Raw genomic sequence first — 24,671 nt, forward strand, 5'->3', positions numbered from 1 at the left:
TACTCTGTTTATACTTTAAAAGCACACAACTGTAGCATTTTCTGAGGATCAAATGTTTACTTATTTAGATACTTCAGTACCTATGACTTGCTTTAGATACTTAACAATAATTTACATGTATTATTTGTAGGGAGTGAAAAATCAATGAAACATATATTAACATGACCAGGACTGATATGTCGATACACAACTTCAGTATCTTCATCCACATTTTTTAGCTTTGCATCTGACAACTAATTTCTTTCCGTCTCCTGTCCAGAAGGAAAGAAAATGAAAGTTTGTGCCTCATACCCAGGAATTTAACAGACTTAGACTCTAGGTAAAAAATAGACAAAGAAAGCCACTTCTCAGCTCAGAATTCTCTATGGAAACAGTCTTGGTACATAATCTTTATTACATCGCCTTTAGTTCCTGCCATCTGTTACCCCCTCAGGTGTTGTTTCAGTTGTGTCAAATCACTTAGCAACTATGGGCCTATAAAGGAAACATCAGAGGCTGTCACAGTGCTGTCTAGTGTAAGCAGCGTTGCTGACACATAGCTCAACACGAAACATGACTTTGAATCCTGTGGAGACAGACTGTCATGTTTAGTTTGGTACTGGCTTGTAGGTCTTGTCCCTGACTCCATCAGGGTGAAGAGAGAGTACCTTGACTCCGCAATTAACCAGTGACTTGTAAAAGATGGGCAGAACCTCAGTGGTGCCAGGCTGTAACAGAGGCACTTGTTGCACGAAGATTATGCGGGGGCATTCTGAGCTGGGCAAACTGAGTTGTATGCTAAGGCTTCTTTTCTCCTAACATTTTGCTCTTGTGATACCTATGTGATTTTAGTGGTTGAAAGTTGACCACCTTCTTCCCCCTTCCATTCTTCGTTCTTTGGGCATACTTCAATAAAAGATAAGAAGTTGGAGGAACTTGGATTAAATTTACCCTAACTAGGGTTAGCAGAATAGGAATGATGAAATTAAAACTACAAATCATATATGCTATATTCCAGTATAGTTACAGAAAGAAACTACAACTTGCCAACAGGATAGCAAAGGGTAGCTATCAGAAAAGCATATTAGAAGTGGAGCAAGATACTTTAAGTCTATGTTGCATTCTTCTTCTTCTTCTTCTTCTTCTTTTTTTTTTTTTTTTTTTTTTTTTTTTTTTTTTTTTTTTTTTTTTTTTTTTTTTTTTTGACAGTTTCTGTCTCTTCCATTTCAGGAGACTGAGAAGTAGAGTGAGTAGTTTCACACTGGAATGTACCATACTGAAAAATTTAACATTTGAAAGATGGACTTAGTTCTTAATTGCCCTTTCATTTCATGAAAGTCACTGATGAGTGCAGTCTCTTGTTGAATGCAAGGAAAGAATACGGCAATGGAAAGGCGCTCACAGAAGCCTGTCATAGTGAGCAGTGATCCACTGCTCCTCTCTAGAAGATAATTATTGTATGGTAGAGTAACAATCTCTTAGGGAAGAAAAATCAGGCAGTTGGATAGGTCAAAATGGTCATTTTGTAACTCTTCTGATATTGAAGACTTAATTCTAATATCTGTTGAATGACTGACATCACCATCATGGTCAAAAATAATCAAAAATAACAAAAAAGCTCTCCTTTTTCTTTGTATTGCATTTTTTATTACAAAGTGGATCAAGTACAGAGACATGGGGATAATTGTGAGTAGAATAAGGTAGAAATGACAAACAGAAGAGTAAAGCACATTACCAAAAGAAAGAATCAATGAGAAGAGGTGAAGATGCTAAGGCCCTTGCTTCCAGGAAGTTAGGAATGTAACTTTGAGTCAGAAGAAAGTACCAAACTCTATTTGGCTTTTATAGCCCTTCCTATTTCCTGGCTCCAGGCATTTAAATAGGATGATGAAACTTGTATCTGTTTCCAGAAAAGTTAATAATTATTATGCTATACCAGCTCAGCCATTTTCCCTCTGCCTTTCTTTCCCTCTCTCAAGTTTTGAATCTTGTAAATATCTTGTCCATCTTTTGTTACATTTGTCAACTGATTTCTTAGTATTCTGACCAGACTTAATTTTTATTAAACTTTTGGATTTAACTTAATACTTAGCAGTTACATATTAATAAATGTTTGTTCACAGAGTGCTTTATGATTTTCAAAGTGTTATTCAATAAGCCATTTAACTGCTATTAACAAACAGAAAATTTTTAAAAATTCCTGTAAGCAGGCACTGGCAAGTGCCTTTGGCAGTGAAGGGGTTTATAAAACAAGCACAAATTAACAGACATCAAACTGATGCACAGTACAATGGGTTAGTGCTTTAGTGTAACCAAMCGTATGGGGAGAACTTCAGATTACAGAAATTGCTCCACGTAGGAATTGTCAAGACAGCTCTATCTACTCTTAGCTTCTGTAAATTCCCTATCTATGTCCAGGTCCGTCAGAGCACAGTAGAAGAGCATCTGTATGTATTTCGTTGTTGTAGCTGTAACACAGAGCAAAAATGTGCAGTTGAGACAAAGTTGTAWGATAGCTTAGACATATAGATATTCATGGATTTTAAGCACTGTGTAGATATTAAGAAAATTTTAAAATACCTTAATGAATTGGATTAAACACACATCATAGATAGACAGATAAAGGCAAAAAGAGACTAAAAATTATAAAGTCTCTTACTCTTTAATTAGTTCTAATTTAGATTTAATTTAGTAGATAAAGATATCAACATATAGATTGATAGCTGAGTTCAAACTGAATAGTACAGTTTTGCTCTTCAAAACTTGCCTGAATTTGAGGGGTGGAAACTACCCTTCATACCAATAATTCGTTATTTCATAATGCAGGAAGATACAYAAATTTCTCTGACTCAGCTATTCCATTACACAGGGAGAAAGTGAAACCGGTGTCATGAGATCTCTGTCTTCCAAGGAATCAAAAAATTGCATCCATATAGTCTATTAGAATCCTATAGGGCTTTTATTAAGCCAACATACTAAAAYGGCTCAACATCACAAATAGTAGATGACACAGCACACTAATTACACCCATGTATTGGAATATTTTGTATAGTGCATGCTTTTGTTCTCAAGAAAATGTGATGAAGTATATGGTCTCAGACATTCCGTATACAGTATAGCAAAACATCATAAGGAAAAAAGATTTTAAGAAAAATTATTCTTTCCCTCCTCTGACCAAACATCAAGATTTTGGCACACAAAGACAAGACTATATTGCTTACCAGAGAGCCACTGTAGACATTTAGGTCTTTTTTCAACTGGCAGATAGACTCCCAAGTAATAAGCAGGAATGCCTGAGAGGGCAATACCAACCCCAATAAGGGAATTGACAGTGTCACTGTAGAGAGGAACTATGACCAGGAAAAGGGAACATAGACAGTATACTATAGGGAAGAAGAGGCTAAGCTGTGGAAACAAACAAACAAAAAAAATCCAGTATTTATTAAAAGTAGTAGTAAAATATTCTATTGGAAAAATGACAGATTCTACGGATTAAAATTAGACAAGTCAGAAATAAAAATAACTATTGACTATATGACTATTATGTACTCAACCTTATGAATGGCTGCAATTAGTAGAATTGAGACCCTCTTATGCTTGAATATCTGACAATTTTGTTGTTTTCAGGCCTGCAAAAGCTCACTTCCTTTCCACAATAGTAAGACACCAATCTTCAAAAGAAGAACTTTAAAACTGAATAGTAATGGGTGTTTCTTCTCTCCAACTTCAATTACAAAATTCTAATTGCAAGTCTGACTGGGAACTAACTCTATTAGACTTTCAAGTAACATCTAGATATTACAGAACTAACAGACTGATTTAAAACCATTTTTCCTGGGCAYGTAATAAAAAAAACATTAAAAAGACACAAATAACAAATGAGGAAAGTTGAAATAACCCTTTTATAGATTTATTTTTCACTGGAATAAAATGCAATCAAGAGTCCAGAAGTTGGCATTTGAATACTAGCTGAAACTGCTGAGAATTTACTGGTATAATCACTTCTTTTTCCTCTAAAGGATAAAAAAAAGTAAGTTGATGAAAATCAACTGCTATGTTTGAAAAAAAAAGAAAAAGTGCAGGCAAAGTTGTGATGCTGGCTAAATTGGCAAATGGTGATAGGAATTAAACAATCATTACCTATTATCTGATTGTAATCCTTATTTAAGTAGAGTCAGTAGTAAAACTACTCCAAAGTAAAGACTTTATCTGTAGCTAAGAACCCCAAACACTTATTTATTCCTTACTTCTTTTGAAATAAAGGGAGTTTTAAAGTTCAGCAAAAGGAAAAAAACCTCTGCAAATATCAATACATTTCAACCTTACAGTAGAAGTACCAGAATGATGTTCTTGTGAAAACTCAAATACGTTTTGCTCCTTCATTTCTTATCTTGTATGCTAAAAGAATTTCTATGGTTGAAATAAATAGCTTATAACATAACTAGTAATGGATCCCTTGTTACAATATTACTGGTCACATAAACATGAGCATTAGCTGGGTATTATGGCTTACCTGCTATGCTGTTTTACTTACTTTAATAGGCCGTGGTCTATGAGGCTGAGTGTATCTCAAATACATTAGTCCTGCAATAGACAGACCCACAAAAAACCAGTAGCTGAAGCAGTAGTAATTAATGAGAAGAAAAACATCTTCCACAAGGAGATAAAGCAAAGTCATTAAACCCTAGAGAAAATATTGGGAAATTTTTAATAGGAAAATAAATACATGTCTTACAAAATAAAGAGGTAATGAAGTTATGTTAAGGGTATGTTTCAAAGATATTTGACTAGGCCTGGGAGACCAGCTCCTTGCAAGAAGCAAATACTTAAAATCTCTAAGAAATACCCAAATACACTGGCACAAAACACACTTATCTCTTCCTCGAATGTAGTAGTGACAGCTCCATGCTTGGCTGAACACAGCTAGAGTTTGTGAAGTTTTTCTTCTGCCAGCAGGCAACGTCCTAGAGAACGCCAGATGAGGTGGTCCCAGCCTTTGCTCCCTACAGACAAGCCTACCAAGAAGCATTCTGTAGACAACAGCTTACTTTGCCTTTCTGACTGACTTCAGTTTGAAAAATTAACTTTTTAATTTTATTTCACTTCTGGAAGTTCTCACAATACAGTCAAACTTTGAGACCTTCAGAGTAACTTCTGTGGTATGCTACACTTCTGCATGGAAAGGGTGAAACAAGACCTAAAATACTTGGAATTTAATGGCTGTTTTATTAAATAGGACAAATAGAAGAATACAGTCTTTTGATGAGCAGAAAATAATCTACTATGATAAATGGAAATTATAGTGTGTTAAGGAGTATAGCTCATCTTACAGATGCAAATATAATTACTTTAAGAAGACTACTCCTAATGAAATAATAACGATAAGTAAATTATTATATTTTAAATGGGACCATTATGAGCATCTGCTCGTACAACTTATGTAACACAGGGCAAGAGGAGACACCAAATAAAAATTATGTCCAAATAAACAACAGTGTAATGCTTTTGAATGACTTATTCTCTATTTGTGCATAACCTTCCCCGTATTTTAATCCATTTAGGGTTTATTTATTAAAATCACTTGCATTAATTTTATACCTCATGGCTTCTTGCTCTTGTAGCCGAAGGTTCATTTCTGCAGTGACAGCAGGACAAATTAAATATGGGTATGGGAGTCCAATTTGAAATGCTTTAAGACTCATGTTCTGACTACAGAGTTCTAGAAAATCTGCCTAGAAGATAGTCTGAGAGATCTTCTTGTCATATGCTTCTCCAGTGGACACCTTGAAAACTCATAGAAAGACTTAAAAACAACTCCTATCTGTATAGTTACATATTTAGCCATTCTCTATTTTTCAATTTATTTTATCGTTCTTAATTCTGGCTAATCTTGAATTTTCTTGAATAAATTAGGTATAAATATGAGTCAGGCCACTCTCTGTGCACTGAACCCCCTCAGAATAAAATACCTCCCTTCCCCCCAAACCTCAACTAGTTTTAGAAATTCTAGTCATTTGGAGAAGATTTCTCTAATGCAAGGGCAGCCAGGGAGAAATCTAGGGAAAAGGCGAGGGAGGCGCAGTGCTCTCAGGGTTTGAATCGCAGGCTTTACCAGGCTGAGCACGAGGCCAGACTGTCACTTACATTAAAGAGAAGAGCAGGAACTGGGGTGAAACACTTTATATGAATCAAGCTCAGACTGTCAGGAAGGTGTCCTTCTCTGGCTCCAACATAAAAAAGCCTAGCACAAACAAAAAAACCAACCAGCCGGTTACCCTAGCAATAGCTTGTTAGCTTCCAACACAGACGACATTAATTGTGTTATTGCTAGATTGTAAATGTTCCTCTGTTTTCAAGTGCCTTTAGTTTATCAGCTGGTGCTGATCATTGATATGCCAGATCATAACAATTCTTCCATCTTAAATGAACATAAATGAAATAAAGGTGTCACTATCACAGTATACTAATGCAGATTAATATTAAATGATTCTTTTTCAGTTACTTTAAGTAAATCTTACATTTCATACCTAGAAGCTGCAATTATTGACGAGTTTAACCCACTATAGCAAGACATGGCCACTGCTATAGGAATAATCCACTTAGCGTAACTAAGGGTTTCATTGCCAAATGTCTGCAACAGAAAAATGAAAATAAAAATATAGTGAGACTGTTAAATATATGGACAATCCTGAAAAACTCCCATGAAAACACACCAATTCAAATATAGTGTTATAGCCCATGCTTTCTTATGACGCTGATAATTTCACTGATAATGAAATTAGAATTTGGAAAAACTGATCAGTATCAAAGTAAAAATGACAACTGAATTAAGAATTCATGTATTGGCTTTTATGTGTTTTGACAAACCTTGACTGCAGCAGGGCATGCATTATTGTATAAAATATTGGTGAAGTTTTAAAGAACATTTCAGTGCATATCTTTGTTTTGAAAATATTATTGTCAGTCTATCACATTAAAACATTGCACATTGTTCACAAGAATAACAGCCAAAAGTGCTTCTTAAAKCATCCAGACTTTCTTTCTGTAGCTCTTTATCTGTTTGACCCTAATGAAAGCATCCTCTACACGGATGTACTGTTAGGAAAAGGATTTACRTAGTATGTAAGAGGATTTAACAATAACAGATTTACTGGATATGTGCTTTACATGTACTTTGTAATATACTGGTACTGTTACACAAAAACAAAGTTTAAAGCAAAGGAAAAACCTTCAGCATGGAAATATTTCAATTGGTTTTCCAAGAAATATGCTATCTGAGGTTCTTCCACAGTGTTATCCACAGTACCTTTTGATTTAATTGTTTATACAACTTACCACAGCCACTGCATCACTTGTGAGGAGCTCTGACATGTCCAACACTACATAGTATGCTACATTAGTCAGCAAGTAAACAACAGTCACAATAGGCATTGAAATTGCAATAGAAATAGGTAGATTCCTACAAAAGGAAAGTGGCAAAATTATTTCATGTTYTTTAAACAAAAAAAATACCTAAATGGCAGACTGTTCCCAAATTCAAACATTCATAAATGGATGCCTCCATCACTTCCTGTTTCATCATTTTGTAATCATAGAGTTGCAAAATAAGATCTAGCTGAGTGTGCAGCAACTCTCCAAGCAGCTTAGTTGGCTGCTTGTGGACTGTCGCAAGTTTTAGAGAAAAACTACATTTGTACATGTAAATTTTATATATTGTCTTTTATAGGAATCAAATGAAAGAGAACACTTTTGCAATGAAATTTAAATGCAGACTTAAGTGTTTTCTTGAACACAGCTTTCTTCTGACTCAGAATGTATGCATGTCCCAAGATAAAGTGTACTATAGTATTCTGAACAGATGAGGCATAACACTCCTCAGGAACTGTACATCCCAACAGTCAGAAGATGGTATTTCCAATGCTCCTTTAGGCTTTTTTTATTTCTCAGTTAACTTTTCATGCTTAGCAAAATGAAACAACTTGCCCACAAAAAATAAGGCTGAAGATCACATGATAAGAGTCAAAAATCTGATGCAATCTTATTCCATTGGTGGCAAAACAAGTTCTGGAAAATACAACTGTTCTGTCTGATTGAAAATAGGTGTGGAGTTTTAGAGGGCTACATGAACCCGCACTTCCCCTGCTTTCAGAAAGGGCTTGCTCTGTTTTTGAAAATTYTGGTCTAAAGTATAAGGTGTAAAATTCATGTATGTAGAGAAGTGACTTATTAGCATGATACAACTGGTGAGAGACAGAGAGGAAAATAATCAGAATGGTTCTCATATTTAAAAGTTCTTTTGAAAAGAGTTTTTTTTTGTAAAGAAAATAGTTTGGCTAATTTCCAATCAGAAGCAAACACAGAGGMGCTTGCCCCACCATCAGCTGTCTTTCCAGAACAGTTTTCACAGATTTGAAAACAAAACATGCATTTACCTCTCAGGATTCTGCATTTCTTCAGTGACGTAATTCAGAGTGTCCCATCCCGCGTAGGAAAAGAGGGCGGAATACAGAGCCAGCGCGATCATTCCTGGATTTGTTGCTGAACCCTCAAATGGAGCTCTAAGATTTTCTGTTCTTCCTGTATAAATGGCAAGTACCAACTGCCTGTTTTATTTCAGACTATAATGTAGAAGCCCACAGCATCAAAAGTTTCAGCTATGCAAAAAGAAATAAGACCTACTGTATCCAAGTTATATTGCAACACTTGCAGGTTCCTTGTCTGCTGGCATCTACATCTAGCCTACCGAAGGACAGTGCTGTGCTGAGGTCTTCCTGTGCCCTGACTGTCAGGAAGAGAGAGCTGGGGCACCCAAGTTCTATCCCTGAACCATTTCAGATTTTTACCTTTCATATTTGTGTTTTAATTTTCACCAGAGGAATTAGCACTCAGTGAAGGGAGAACTCCCAGAGACACTGTTCTCAACAGCATGCTGTATACAACAAAGATGTCTCCCAAAACTGACAAGAGAGACATGAAAAGCTTTCAAAATTCTCTTTTAGCRTAGTTTGAGATGATAACCTAAAGAACGCTGCAAAATGTAAGAAATGTTAATGAAACTGTATGAATCTTCACTGCAGTGCTGAAAACAGGAAGAAGGCCTTACTAAATTCTGCAGAATTCTGCAGAAGAAAAGTGACCAATCTAACAAAAATGGAAGTGGGTTTAAGCATTAAGGCTGACATAAACACGCCTAAACCTCTATTATGAAGAAAGAAAGGTCTTTGTTATAAAACCGAGTAACTTCACCTTGTGGTCAAACTGAGGAATTTATAGCACCACAGAAGCAATCCAATCTCTGAAGAACACTAACCTAGAATCTGCCACTACCAGTCTTCCACGTTCGTAACAAAGCCGCTCTCTCAGCAGACTGTCAGAACTGAGGAAGGTAAAGCTGAGATTTACACATGCTTTGCGGACATGGCTGAAGAAAATTGTAAACAGAAAAAAAAGGAAAAATCCATGTTCAAAATCAGATACCTTCACAAGGTTTTAAAACAGTGTTCGTAYCTGAACATACTGGAAGGAACATGTCGGGACTAAAAAATGTCAAAACCATTATTTCATTAAAACAGCTGCCAAGCTTAGGAGTGCATTGACCCAGTCACAACTTCCTCCAGAAATCTAGCTCATTCCTCCTCCCAAGTCTTTTTTTTTTYCCAAGAAGATGAGAGCTTAGCTACTGTTAAAAGCTCTTGTCGTTTTGCATTCATAACAATACGATTTTCTCTCCACCTTTATCCTCCTGACCATATGCGAAAACATAAAGGAACCGGGTTATAGGGATGCATGAGCAAAAGAAATGCTCCCTGTCCCAAACTGTGTCATGGCAGCTGCACACAAATGAACAGGTCATAGATTTCAAAGGCAGAAAATACAGATAAATTCATAACTGCAGGGAGAGGGCAAAGCTACTGTGGGTGTGCCATTGTGGATTCACATCATTTTAAAACTGCAGCAGCTTAATTCACCAGGGGAACTACTTATTCATGTAACCTTAAGCAATGCTTTTCTCCTGCAACTTCACATTCTTTCCCTTAGGGCTGGGTTCAGTTGTTCCGTTTTCTTTAGACTTGAAAAAATCAGTTACAACTGACATACACTGGTAATGGCTAAATGAAAATGCTCTCTTAAAGTCTAGTGTGACTTTTACAATACAATAGCTGATGCACTAAAGCTGTAGCCAAGGAAGGAGAAGGCCAGCAAATACGGAAAGGCCATCACTTTTATTAGGTCTTATGAGCTAGTTTCAGCAGGAGAGAAAGATAATTCCTGTACTGAATAGGGAAGATCTTCTTTATTTTATTTAAATAAAGATACAATGGCTATTTAGGGATTTCACAGGAAAGCAAAATGAAAGAGAAACCTTAGTAACTAAGCAACAGAGCTGGAGCTGGAAGACTTCATTAGCTTATTATGTGCCAGAGGCTCAAATTAATAAAATCAAATCTACTCTTGTATGCAAAAATCATAGGTAACACTGGAATAAACACTTCTCTAGCTTTTCAGTGTGGTCTCCTCAGCGTTATTATTGCTGACACAAAATGGCTCATCTATCCTGTGATGCCCTGCAATATTCACCGTGATTCAAGGGAGAGCAGTATTACCCACCAGTAGGCAGTGTTCTCCCTTGTTTGAGGAATAAACATGTTCTCTCAGCAAAGACCATTGGCTTCTTCGCATAGTTGAAGGACAGAACAACTTTCTCCTTCCCAGACTTCTCTCCCCTTGCAGAGCGCTATTGCTGTTCACTGCACCGTCCGCTGTCCTTCCACAGAAAGAGCAGCAACACTAGCCTATTCATATGATAAGGATGAGTCATGTTTAAACTAGTTAATGCTAAACTGATGTTAATTTGGCTACTGCTTGTCATTTAGCTTGAGCAATGAAGAACTCGTGTGTGAACTCGTGTGTGTGTGTGTGTGTGTGTGTGTGTGTGTGTGTGTGTGCACGCGCACGCGCGTTGGCTCCCCATACTAAGCACAGAAGAATAATTAAACCCTCAGTACCTAGTGTACCCTAAAACTCTTCTCATTTTTCTCAGGTAGACATTTTTTTCTGAGTAAATAATATTTCATATGCAAGTCTTATGGAGTGTGATTTTCCTGCGTAGAAGCTGAAYCCCATATAGGGTTCAACATTTTTTAGGAATTTAAGTAAATAAAATATATTCTTACCTTGACTGATTTTATAAAGGCCAACAGATATCACCAAGATAAGAGCCATAAGTTTTGCGTATGTGAAGATATCTTGTACTCGAGTTCCCCACTTCACATTAACACAATTAACAAATGTTAAGGAACCTGTTAMGAAAAAGAACATGCATCAGAGGAGAGCTATATGTTTACACGACATAAAGCACTGTTCAAACAGATATCCAGATATTTCTTTTTCAAGAAATAAAAYAGAACCTAATTTGAACACTTCAGGACCATCTAGTTTTTTTGAGATTAATAAAAATTCCTGATTTAAATCTACATGACGGTCTTTTTTCCTAAAAAGAACTTATTTGATTGAATGTACTGTTTTCCTGGCAACAAGTGGGAAGAAAACACTTCAGATTTTGAATTTTAGAGCTAACTYTCACTTCTTTTAAATAATCTTTAAATCTTAATAAAGTCAGCAGAGTTGCTCACATGCAAAAGGTGATTTTTTTTTTTATCTCTGCACCAAAGATTTCCTTAAAAAGTGCAAATTCAAGCTCTACTCTCTGTACAGAGTAAGGATAGTTTCTACACCAAAAAGCTTGGATGCTGTTTGCAGGATGCTGGATTGAGCCAGGTCAGCACATTGTTTGTTCCGTGTATAACAGAACATAGCAGAAGTAACTAAGCAGTTTGGTTGCAGAGGTTGGATTTGATCAGCTCATTCTTCCTATTCTTGGCATTCATTTTTTCCACTTTAATTTTTACTTCAGGAAAGGTACACTTATGCATGTGGTACCAAGTACAACTCCTGATGGCTGTAGTAGACATTAGGCCAGATGTGGTGTGGGCAATTAGAGTGCTCTGAAGCACATGTCTGAATGCGCTATTACTTCTCTAGTAGATATTTCTTCTGTTTCTTTGCTCTGTTTATAGATCTAGACTTCAGTTTCAAATAGAAATAAAAAGGATTTTATAAGTGCTTAAAATGAAAACCATCAATAAGCCTTTCTTTATGTTAATGAAATTAGAATCCAACTGCAGATGCTCAGAGAACTTCTTGTTTTCATTACTGTGTGCCAACTTTGCATATTTTAGTGGGTGTACTGTCAGCTGTCAAGTTAATGATGCACCTAACTATCTGCAGAATTTGGATTTGATTTGCACCCACTATTTCCTATTAATATGCCAATGCAATGCAACGACAACAGGTTTCTGGTGTAAAATTTCAGATCATATATTGAACTGTTCTTGCTTAGTGTCAGGCTAGGATACAGTTTGAAACTGTTTCTAAATAAAGGATTGCTGTAAATCTTGATCTAGTAAATGTGGCATACATGTTGAAGTAAGATTTTACACTCTGTAATTTAAAAATATCTATTTAGAAGAATTAACAATATACCTCATCCTTAGAAGTATAGTAGTATAGAACAGTAACACTTAAATAAATTACTATTTCTTAAAAATGATGAAATAAAGAAAGTGTTGACTGAAGTCTTTAACCAGTGAACATTTTGGCAGTCATCTGAGATGCTGTAAAAGTGCTATCTGAAATACTGCAAAGGGTAAGTTTCCTGCATGYGACATGATTGTGCTGCATTGTCATTAAATTCAAGGCAATTAGATCTCGGCATGGAATTCCCAGTAAACTCTACTAAACATTTGCCCCAAATTGTTTTAATAGTTCTTTCTACTATGTTGGTGAATTGCCAATTAAGTCTGCTGCTTGTGAGCCCCTGCTAAAACAGTTGACACTACTAATGCGTTTGCTATCTGATACTGCTAAACTGCACATCACAGTTAATATAATAAATTATAATTTTACCAGCAATCTGGGCTGTTACACAAAATGTTAATTATAAGCCTGGTTGGGGTGATGCAAAGAATCTGCAGCATGTGAAAGCAGGTAGCAGCTGCCAGCCACACATAAGGCRTAAGCATACAGAAAACAGAGGTACTAGAGCACAGAGCTGCTGATCCACAAGATGACCACAGCAAAATCAACTAAGAAAATGAAGGCTAAAGAAGAATTTGAAGACCATTTCTCTTCAGTGTTAGGATTTCATGAGATGGTACTAAGACACGGGGGAAAGAAATTTAGCTTAATAAATAATTGCTTTCTTGTGCAAATGGAGAATTTAAATTGAAATAATCTCTTGGAATAGATTTGCCTCTTAGGTTGCTGAATGGTTGTGATGGTCTCAAGTTATATCACGGGCTCTTTTTCAGAACTGAACTTCCTCTGTATCACGGTGGGGAGTATCAGGGCTACGAAGAAAACAGCTTTTCAGAATTGTTAGTTTACAATATGCTATACTAAGTTAAATTTATTCATCCTTTTAGAAGTTTTTGTTGAGTTACACCCTTTGAGTCATTTTTAAAATATCAGGCACAGCCCAAAGGGATGCATATCTAGTCTTGAAAAATCCKCATCAATAAAGAAAAGAGTGCAAGTACAGTCCATTTAGTAGAGGATAGATTTGTAGTGCTTACCCCATGTCCACCTAAGACCAGTCATGACATCGTCAGCCCTGTGGAATGTCTGACTGCTACACAATTTCTCTAGAGACAAAACTTTTTTTAGGCAGAGTATTTTTAACTCCATATGAATCTTAATACTTCTATTAAATTTTATATAACTTGCAAGGAATGGAGTAGAAAGGGCAAGAGCTAAACACAGGCTGTGTATTAGGCCTGTAATCCAAAGAGACTATATATTTTTAATCAGCAAACAGTTTCCCTCAGCCAAATTGTTGGAATTTTTTTCCCTCCTCTAATATTTTAGCACCAAATAAAATCCATCTGAATAAAAGCATAGAARTTCCCAAGGACATGTTCTACAGAGGCACTGATTATTTTCACAGAAGGTTAAGGAATAAGGTCTCAGAAAAATCTCTCTGGAAACCTCCAAATACAATCATTAATTTCTAGCAATCATAAATTTACTCACAAATACAAGCAGCTGCAATCAACCTAACTGCGTCATAGGGTGGCTCACAATGTGGAAATATTGGCTGAACAATATAGTTAGCAAATGTGATTGCTATCACTGCCTGAGTTGTTGGTTCGATAATCAGCAAAGACGACCACAGTCTGATGAAGGCCACAAAGGCACCAAATGCTTCCAAGATGTAGGCATAACTGGCTCCAGATTTAATAATGGATGTTCCCAATTCAGCATAACATAAAGCTCCAAACAGTGAAAAGATCCCACCAAGAGCCCAGATGACTAGAGACAGTCCATAGGAAGCACTATACATTAAAACACCTCTAGGGGACACAAATATTCCAGAGCCAATCATGTTCCCTACAATTAAAGAAACTCCATTTAGTAAGGTAATTTCTTTTTTCATCTGCATTTTCTCTTCTGAGTCTGTCATATTGTCCATTTCAGTTTTTCCATTCTTAGATACGGATTTTTTATTGCAGCATATTCGCCAGGGGGCTGTCATCTTCAATTATCATTACCTGAAAACAAGAGGAAAGAATATCTTTTGTAATGTATGTGGCATCAGAAACATGAGTAAGAAATTTAGCATACAAGACACGAACAGTATAAAGAGCAAGTACCTTCCTGCTTTTGCCTGGTAATCCAGGAACCACCTACTAGTGAATTCATTTACCTTTTACTGTTTTGTAGCTTTTCTTACAGGTAAATATGTTAAAACATTGTCAGTTATGTTAGGGAAGAAAGATACTGTACCTCTGGAGACATTCTAATTCAGCTGGAGTATCCCATACAGTATACCTCGCTAAATCTTGCTCCCATCCCAGAAAGAACTTTGTTCTACTATTCAATCAAATCACATCCATCCAAAATTATCTACTGAGGAACACAAGAAAAAAGACACAGAAAGATACTCAAAAGCTCTAGCTTCAGGAGGTTAGTGTGAGGATGAAGAAAAATCCACAGCCTGGGAGCTTCAGCTACTCCTAGAGATAGGAATCCTGCTGTAGTGAATAATGCAACTTGTTTAGTTATGAACCTCACTTGACTTCTGGGTAAAAACCACTAACATGCACAGAGATTGCRTTTTGGACACCCTGTTCCTGGAACAGTTTTGTATGAGGGAGTCCAAGGAAACACAAGTCTCTAAAGGCTTCCAGCTGCAGGACACACAGGACAAGATTCAAGTATGCCAGGGGCTGGAAAACTACATAACCGCTGTCACATACATTAGTATTTTAATAAACTCATACAGGCATCATGAGCCTATGTTAGTGATATCTGAGGTCTGGCTCTGAGACTRTTACTGACCTTTGAAAATGTTATGCTTATTTTGACATCCATTGAAAAGAATACTTTACCTCCCACTTGWATSTTTGACACTRTCTTCTCCCCCTCAATTGTTACAACTCTAGGCTGTTGTACTTTGGTAAGTAAGATGATATTTTAATCATATCTCTTCATAAGTCCTACTGACAATCTCTTCCTCACATTTATTAGCACTTAYTATATCGAGATCAGTCAGCTCTGCATCTGCTTGATTTCTAAGACAATACACAGTGCATCCACTCATTAAATCCCAGGGGTCACATCCTTATTTAGAAGCTGATACTACTGATACAGAGATCCTATTGTCAAGGATTTATTTCTTCAAGATTGATTATGGTAATTTTTATTACAAAGATTTCCTAAAGCTGCCTGGCTCAATTTATAGTCCCTTAYGTTTGCGCTCAGCATGTTCTTAAAGCTGCGGTGTGTTCCTACCTTACTACGGATTCCTGTTTTATGAAGAGAATAAGATTAGCTCAGATGACACGTGAATATCTGAAAAATGTATTATCTTACTGAGGCTTCCACATTACTTCCCAATCTTTCACATTTAATTTCATGGCTGGGGAGCCTGAGACTTTTTTCCAGCTTGCAAGTCCTTGTATCCYAGCCACTGTCCACTGTCCTGTGTTAGCTCCTGTGTTAGCTCCCCTTGGTTTCACCCACGCATGGAAAACTCTACTTTCTGATAAGTTCATAGGTTTGTAACACCTCACTGTTAACACACTTCACCCCCTAAGCCTCTCCTCAAAACTTCAGCTTTGATGYTAGTGTTGTCAGGATCTAGCAAATACTGCAGCTTCCCTGGGAGACTCCAGAGCCAGTCTCAACCCTAACCTGATGCCTTTGACTAGGTCTATATTGGCAGCCAATGTGGTCCAAAGGAAGCAGATTCGTATGGCAAAACAGCTGGTGCAGAAGACCTTTTGGGGACCTACCCTCAAAGGAATGAGAAGATACACTTGGAAATTGTTGGRCTATTTTCAACTGGCAATTGTTTTGGTCACTAATAGTCATTTGCAGTAAACTCCTGCGTCTGGGAACTCCTCAAAGCACAGTACCGAGGAACTCTTCCTGGGTCTCTCTGCTGCCAGGTGTGTTCACACAGACTTCTACCTGTGAAAAACTTGACCAATTTTTATTAGCTTCTACTATGTTGGAAAAGTGTCAGCAGATTTTTTTTTTCTTTTGGAAGGGTCAGTCAGATCATTAAGCTCATGTGTAACAAGCCCCTCACCACCAGGTTTTGCACTGTACGTAGTGAGGTATTTCTGTTCTTAATGAAAACAATATCACAGTATTCCTACCTTCCTAGGTATTCTGCCCTAGATTAAGAGCTGTAAGTCAGGAGCTGGATATAGATGTGCTTGACATGCAGCAAGCTACGTGTATGCATCATATCCATCTGGGGCTGAAGCAGTGAAAGCTGGGCTGGGGAGATGTAACAGCTTGGGCTGTAGCAACTGTCCTCTGACTTCATTCATTCCTACCACAAGGTCAGGCTTGCTCATAACAATGCTTTCTTAGAACAATGACATTTTTTTTGGTGCCTGTCTCAGGAGAAACAAATTCCTCCTTCTCTTTCCCCATCTCCAACTCAAATGCTTCTAAAGAAGACTTCCTCAAAAATCCTATGAGCTAAAGCAAAGTTTTGTGAGTAGAACAAGCACTGTTCCATGTGATACTGSTCAAAAACATCTGATCACAAATTTATGTCGTCATGTGGGTCAACAGCCAATTTAAAACCAAAAACAAACCCAAAACTTCCAGAAAGGTTGCTTTTTCTTCATAAAGTCTATCTGTTTTAGCAGCCCTGATTAATTTATATGCTTTCTTTTCCAGTTTTTGGTGGGACTCAGTTTTCCAGTTGATCGAATAACTAATGAGGCACAATGAAGCTTAAAGATTAAAAGGTGTGAAACTCTCTTTAAAAAAATAAATCTTTTCTCATCCCCAAAGCACTTCCTCTAACTGCAGAAGCACTATGGGAACACTGAAGTAAGGTTAAATATTAATTTTGCTATAGATGTTTGACTGCTGAATGACCCATCTTTTAGGTGACCTCCTCTTCACACACAAGTGAATCCTSTAACTTTTCATTTTGTCCCTCCCAGAATCAGAATCTCACCTTGGGCTGGGGAAGGAATTTCAGGCTTCTAATATACCAGTCATGTGTCTTCATTACAATTTCTAATGTATCTTTCATGTTTACTGTGGCTGACCCCATAGCTAAAAGAAATTTGAGCATTTACACTGGCAATACTATCTGCATGTCACAGAACTTTTACAATCTGTAGCTTTTATGAGAATGTGTAGGTAAATGTTAAAACTATTTTTTCAATAAAGCAATTTTACTTTTCACTTATGCTAGCCAAAGATTCCTTCAGATCTCTAAAAACTGTGTAACTAGAGTTGTGTAGGAATGCATTTCTGTATGAATAAGTGATTGTGGATAAAGTAATTTTGAAAGGAAAAAGAAGTTAGAGTAAGAAATAGTTTAACCTTCTGCATTTTGAGAGATGCCACTTCASCAAAACTTTTAACCAGACACTGAATTACAGCCAAGAATAGGTACAATCTGTTATCTGAGATTCAGAGGATAAGAGATTCAGTTTCCATAAATAAGAAGTGCTCACTGACTTCACTGACTGTAGTTGAGTTATCCAATTCATATCAACTGAAAATCTGTATGAAAGTCGCGCTTTGAGGATAAAAGCCTTYAGGCAGTTTCTGTCTTTCTTGAAGTCAATAGCAATGTTCCCATGCAAYATTTCCACTGACTTTTACAGTGCACTGACTTCATTCAGTGAGGTTGCAATCCTGAAGTTGTTATTCTCTTTATTTAGGACTATCTCTTCCTTAAATAAAAAAAGTTTTCCTGAGTCAAGACTTGTGTTAACTCTCAGCAAAGTCTTCATGGTATTAAGAAGTTCATGCAGATCTTCCTGCATAACAGCAGTAGGGGAAAAACCCTTTATGATATATTGTAAAGAATTAACTGCTATTAAATGAAGAAAACTATTTGAGAAGATCCTTCCTCTGTCCTAGTCTAACRCTCTCCTCCCGTTTAAAGCTTTTGCCATTTTTTTCCTACTCAGCCAGTCTCATGGTCTTGTCTTCTGTCCTGTCCTACTGTCACCACYGTCATTTCAGTGTCACTTAGTTCTCGTTCTACCATCTCCCCCTCTTGACAAAATCTTTACTGCTTTTGCCTTGAACTRGTGTGTAGAAAAGCCCAAGCTAAGGAGCATAGCTGGTCAAACATGACTTCATTCGCTGTCACTTGGGTGTCTCCTGAGATCTTCTTTCAAGGGTGCATATAATCCATGCTAGCATGAGTATAAGGTCTAGGAAGGCTTATTTGCTGGGACTACCCATCACCACTGATAAAAGTTGGCACAGGGGGGTGGCCACTTCCAGTTGGAAAATCCTGAATTATAATAGATAACAAATCTTTAYAGTGAATCCTCTACCAGATAGGAAGCCAGAATGGCTTCCTGAGCATAGAAGAATTAACTCATATGGTAATTTAAAAAAGGAGGTTCTTCATATTCTGGTATTCTGCTTTAGCAGAATGGTTAAGTGTTTAAAGACTAACCCTATTGCAAWAATAGAAATTTATGGCATCAAAAATATACACACAGGTATTTTACTAGCACTTGTGTTCGAAGTTTGAAGAGCAAGACATAAAAGCTTCCTGAAATGCTCAACTGCATGGGTCCCCATGGACTATTACAAGTGAAAAGAGCTGCTGTTCTCTGGAAAGTAGAGGTTCAGACATGCTTGAACACATTGATGTGCCTCAGAGGCTTTAGAAGAGTAAATGGAACAACTGTAAACCCTTGCCTATGTCTTGTCTTGGCTATTGATCTCCACCATAGAACTTTAGTATCTTGTTGACATACAGGTCCCATTCTTTCTTAGGTACTCCCTCAATAAAAGGAAGAAAATTYTCCTTTCAGAGGAAAAGCAGAATGCATTGAATAAGCTGATAGGCATAAAGTCCCTAAGTTATTCGCAATCTCCTGTTTACTTCACAGCCATATATACAAAAAGCAACAGAAAGGAACTTGTAGGCAGATGCTTGAGAAGTTTAAGAAACTTGTAACTCCCTATACAGATACTCCTCAATATGATTTTTTAGTCAAGCCATTACTACAGGTCATATGTAAAAATAAAGGAAGAAATGACAGTTTCCTACCAGTTGAAAATCAAAATTGGAACCAAAGCCAGTTCTTTCATATATCACTGTAGGACTGGTTTGGCAGGGCAGGATTTTCTCAAACACTTCTCAGCCTTCAGGAATCTACAGACTAATGAGTGATTGCCTCCTTCTTGAGGAGGTAAGTAACCTTTGCCAAATGATTAAGTAATGCTTGGTCAGGAATTAAGGAAGTGTGATATCCTAAGAGCTGCTTTCACACAGACTTCCCAAAGGACTGAGCTGCCTCTTTTCATTAGGCTGCTTTGAAATTCCCATCTTTTAATTCAATAAATAACAATAAATCAGAGAATCTCTCTCAGAGATCAAATATAGTTCCTTTTAAGGGATTCACTTGGAAACTAAGGGCACTCAGAAAATTGCACCCTATAAAAGATGTCGGAATATGCTGGACATCAAATTTACTCCTGCATTTAATGTTATTTCAAATAACTTCACAGTCTCTTAATWAGGTGATTGTTATCACATAATTTCTCAATCATTAAATTCTGCTACACCATCAATGAACCCACCAAACACAAACCAGGCAATAAAACTGATACAAAAACAGTCTTCTGTTTTCAGTTGGAAAGTGTGTGACGTAAAACGTCTTAATAATGAAATCTAGCCTATTTCAATTATGTTTGCAGTAGAAACATTTATATGTTGAAAGCTATTTTAAAAGCTGTGAGCAATCTCAGTATCTTTTCAAAGTAGGCACAAGCTTTTTTTTTTYCCTGTATGCTGTAGACACTGTCCCAAAATAAACAATAACAATAATGAAAAAAATACTTATTTATATTAAGAGCTACTGAGGCATACAATCAGATAAACCAGATTTCAACATGACCAAAAACATGCATAGATCAAACTTCAAAACACTGTTGCTCAGCATGAGCTTCAACAGATCCCAAAGGGAGTATTTATGGCAGATTACACCATCAGGCACTTTCCGGTGCAAGAAGAGATCAAGCAAACAACAAGACTATGCATTATGAAGGAACAGCACAAAGTAAAACCCTTGGCAGAAAAACAAAGAACAAACAAACAAAAGTTTGATCTCCACTAAAAAGAACATATCCCACTCACTAGGAAACAATCAGCTTTCACAAGTGGTGGGGTTTTTTTTTAAGTTTTGTAAGTATATATTTACTAAAACAACACTTCACATATTCCAACAGCATTACTGTCGTCAGAAGCTTGTTTTCTCGTATGAAGCACTTGCTCCACCCCCAAGTGCTCCATTCCCACCCCAAAGCAAGTCATGGAAGATATTTTAAAGAGGAGCTACTCTGTTCCAAACCTAAGAAAGGCATTAAGAAAAGAGAAAGTAGACGCTTACCAGTGGGGAGTCGATATGTCTGCTTCCTTTAGCAGAAAGGCTACTGTAATTGAATAGTGACTCTCTCGCTGCGGCTCTAAATAAGTACACATCTGTTTCACCAGGACAACAGTGTAAGTTACACTAACATGAATAGCCTCTTCTCTCACTCTCAGTTTAGCCTTGCCTTTAGCTATTTTTATTACAGTAGCAGTAATACTAAAATCAACGAGAGCTTTCAAGAAAGAATATCCCAACTCTTCTGGAATGTGGTTTCTCCAAACAACCTCAACTGAGGTCATTTGCACGCAGAAGCAGGCAGCTTAAGTATCAGCTGCTGTTCCTTAGAAAATTGTGATAGAAATAAGACAAAAGGAGGACTTAAAAAAATACATATTCCTGCATTCACGTTATGTCACTGAAATCAAGAACATTTTTCCTAGACATAATGCGAAATGAATGTAGTCTAATTCCTCGTTGTGAATTTAAAAGACACAGTGAGACTTTTTACTATTCCTCTATACACAGAACATATTTATTCTCAGACCATGACTGGGCAAAACTGGCAGTGGAGCAGTTCTATGAGTTATTTCCTGCGGAAACTAGCAAAGAATGACAGCTAAATGAAAAATATAGCTATTACTTTATCTCAAGCATCTTAATGTTTATCTGTTTACTTTTTTCCTATATTTTCTTTTTAATTTAATCTGTTCATTATTAAATATTTATCAGTTCAGTTCTTAATTAGAAAACGCTGTATATGTGGCTTTTCTAATAATTTCTGACATGAGATATGACATACAAAACAGGCTGATTTGGCATAAAGATCTATTAAACAAACTTTTCTAAAAAATAAGATTTAAAAAAAAGTAAAGAAAAGTCTTACCCAAAGTATTCAGCTTTTGTCTTCTGCAATACACTATATAGTGTCCTCTCTATGAAGCACTTTGGGGAAAAAAGGGCCAGTATGATACACAGCAGAATATCTAGACAAAAAGGCAAACATCCAGAAAGTAAAGTCTTAGGGCCAGTTAATGAATGCAAGAGCACTAACCTGGAATTTTTGTTTTCCATGAACTATGAGGCCAACAGGAAGGCAAAAATCTGTACTCACATGTCAAAGGGCATCTGGAAGGAGCTGATCCAGCAGATCAAGAGTCTTCAATCACTGGACTGAGTTGAGGCACAAGATAACAAGATTTAGATCAGAATCAGCCACTAATCAATATAGGAAAATGAAATAATTTAATTCAAATGCAGACATCCTCCTCTTTCAGCCTCAGTCATCCAAGAGGAAAGAAGTAAGTCACGTCATGTTGCATGTTCCAGACTGTAATCCACAGTGACCCAAAAGAAAAATAAAAACAACCCAAAAGTTTCTATCAGATCAGTGCTCCTCCTATTTTTTTTCCTTTTAAAGTAACATCTTGTAAAACATGCTTTCTGTGCCAGATGGAGACAGGTCTATACTTAATGTTTATATGAAAGTGCTGTACTTTTAAAAAACACTATTAGAATCAGATATAAGTATTTTAAATAAAGTAACTCACAGGCTGTTCATCTAGGAATAGCAGTTTTTTATCCCTGAAAGCTCTCTCAAGTCTGTCTGAAAAGATTGCACAACTTCAGCTGCGTGCAAGTCTGTGGTTACCTACGTTATAAKGAGAAACATTTTACCAACAGAACTGTTTTGCAAGCATGTTATTGGCTGCTAGAGAGCAGAGAGGCTGTGTCCCACATTTAGACTCTGCTCTTGTAAGATTTTTTCTTTCTTCTGTCAGGGCAATGTTAATAGACTACAGCCTATAAAGCAGGCCTGCAATCGTATTTTCAAGCATGCATAATTACTTTCATTCTTAAATTTGAACTCTGTTGAATTTGTCATGTTTCAGATTTTGGGCAAAGGCTGGTTTTTTTTTCTTCATTGTGTTTTATGCCCTTTGCAGAGCAATCCTGTTTTCAGCCATTTCCCTCTTCTTCGAGTTAGAGGGCACCTTTATGTTGTCTGTACATGCACATCCTGAACCAGCTTTAGTCCTCTGTTTTAATTCTGTAGAGAATGCATGTTGGAACATGAAACAAACATTTTCTTCATTAACACCTCCYGTATTACTATTGGTCTGATTCTGCTGATTATGTAGTATTTGACATTTCCCACAACTTTACAGTAACAGCACACAAACGAGCATTAAGCAATCATAAGACATGCAGCATGTATGAAAAATACTTCACATTTCTTCTGTAAGCACAAAATCTAGTTCCTTCATAAAGGATGATTAGCCTTGCTTTCTAAGTAAGCAGAATGGATAAATGTAAATAAGTGAACATGACTGCCTTTATATTCTTCTTATTCATTTTTATAATCTTGTGGAAGTTGACTAGTTCTTCTGCAATCAGAATTATTCTGTGTCAACTTATTACTCACAGCAATTCTTAATGTGTTATAGCTACACATATGCACATTTGCTTTTGGAACAAATTGAAGTACACTTGCCTGAATATGTTTGTGACATTTTCTGTTTTCTTGCCTGCATTTCCATTACTGCTCAGGAAGGCTTTTCATACTCTGCAGTGGAAACAAGATTACTCAGATTATTTCTAAAGCCCTCTCCATTCATACTATGGCTCCAGTGCAACAAACAGTGCAGCTCCACCACAATTCCTCCACCTCCTGCAAGAGTCTCTATACTTCAGAGAGCAGACTCCCACAGTCCGCATCTACAATAGATGAACTTCTAGTTAATCTCAACTGAAAAGATGTTGCGTAATGCTCTTTGCCACTAGCTGCAAGGATCTGAATAACAAATAAAAAAGGTCCACTATTGCTAGGTAAAATCAGATTACTTACTGTCATTTACTTACTGCCTTACTTTCCCRTAAGTTGATGCAGGACAGACTATGGGGCACAGACCATTTCAAGAAACCTGTAGCAAATGCACTAACTCAAGTTGTGAGAGCATAACAGAATCAGCAAGGCACTGTGCCAACAGCGAAGAACTCAGTAGTTGGTCAATAGGTTAATGCGGCAACACCACATGGAGGAACGAGCTGTGGCTAGCTTGCTTTTCACTATACGAACATACCAGTTTAGGTTAGCACTAGAGTAAAATATTTTATACTGCGTCCCTTCTGAAGAGAAGTAGCCTATCACCAATATCAGATGGTTTCCAGGTGCTGTAGAGGAACACAAGTATGGTAAAGGGGGTGAGTAATAACCTGACAACACAAGATATTCAGTATAATCAAAATTAAAGCTGAGTGCAGATGCTTACAGAACTTGCAATATTAAGTGACTAAGTGCTAAAACGCTGTATGAAATCCAGTGATAACAAGTCACATATTTTTATTTATTCCATGGGTCACAAAAAAGCTCTCAATGAGTTATGACAAATGAAAGAGCTCTTACTGTCAGCAAGGACAGTGCTCTGAAAAATCAGCAGCTTTCTTCCTAGGAGAGAAATAGCTGAAAAACCTGTTAGGAACTTCTAATGAAGAAGCGAGGAGTGCAGAAACAGAGTTGTGTACTGAAAGAAGAGGAAGACATTCCTCACCTTTTCAGTCTTCCCTAGCACTATCAAACAGTGTCCTCATGTACCAGGGTACCACCATTCACAGCCACAGAGCATGACTGTAGCAAATGTGACAGATGTAGAGCTGCCAACTACTAAGCTGTGTACGAACTGCATGATTGTCCTTGCCCTAGACCTGCTGCCACAGTCAGAAGTTGATACCAAGTGCCCCAGCTGCACAGAA

General features: G+C 37.0%; 1 protein-coding gene across 4 annotated transcripts; it reads right to left on the minus strand.

Moving 5' to 3' along the window:
• Positions 1-1,603: 1,603 nt before the first annotated feature.
• On the minus strand, positions 1,604-23,774 carry LOC146601975 (Y+L amino acid transporter 2-like). Of its 4 annotated transcripts, none has more exons than XM_085308227.1 (12): positions 23,413-23,774; positions 22,033-22,091; positions 21,805-21,904; positions 14,071-14,588; positions 11,154-11,279; positions 8,412-8,556; positions 7,315-7,438; positions 6,507-6,610; positions 6,124-6,220; positions 4,514-4,663; positions 3,201-3,384; positions 1,604-2,447 (listed from the first exon to the last, which is right to left on the minus strand). In XM_085308227.1, exons 4-12 carry the CDS (start codon positions 14,570-14,572, stop codon positions 2,356-2,358), a joined length of 1,524 nt encoding a protein of 507 aa, XP_085164353.1. In that variant the 5' UTR covers positions 14,573-14,588; positions 21,805-21,904; positions 22,033-22,091; positions 23,413-23,774; the 3' UTR covers positions 1,604-2,355. The 4 variants fall into 4 exon arrangements, with proteins under 4 accessions (XP_085164353.1, XP_085164280.1, XP_085164191.1 ...); XM_085308154.1 differs by lacking the exon at positions 23,413-23,774 and adding an exon at positions 22,469-23,381; XM_085308065.1 differs by lacking the exon at positions 23,413-23,774 and adding an exon at positions 22,469-23,381 and having other exon boundaries at positions 22,033-22,248.
• Positions 23,775-24,671: the final 897 nt, after the last annotated feature.

Source organism: Rhea americana, unplaced genomic scaffold, assembly GCF_003343005.1.
Source record: "Rhea americana isolate MKP2758 unplaced genomic scaffold, rheAme1 scaffold_0, whole genome shotgun sequence".
NCBI classification, from domain to species: Eukaryota; Metazoa; Chordata; class Aves; order Rheiformes; family Rheidae; genus Rhea; species Rhea americana.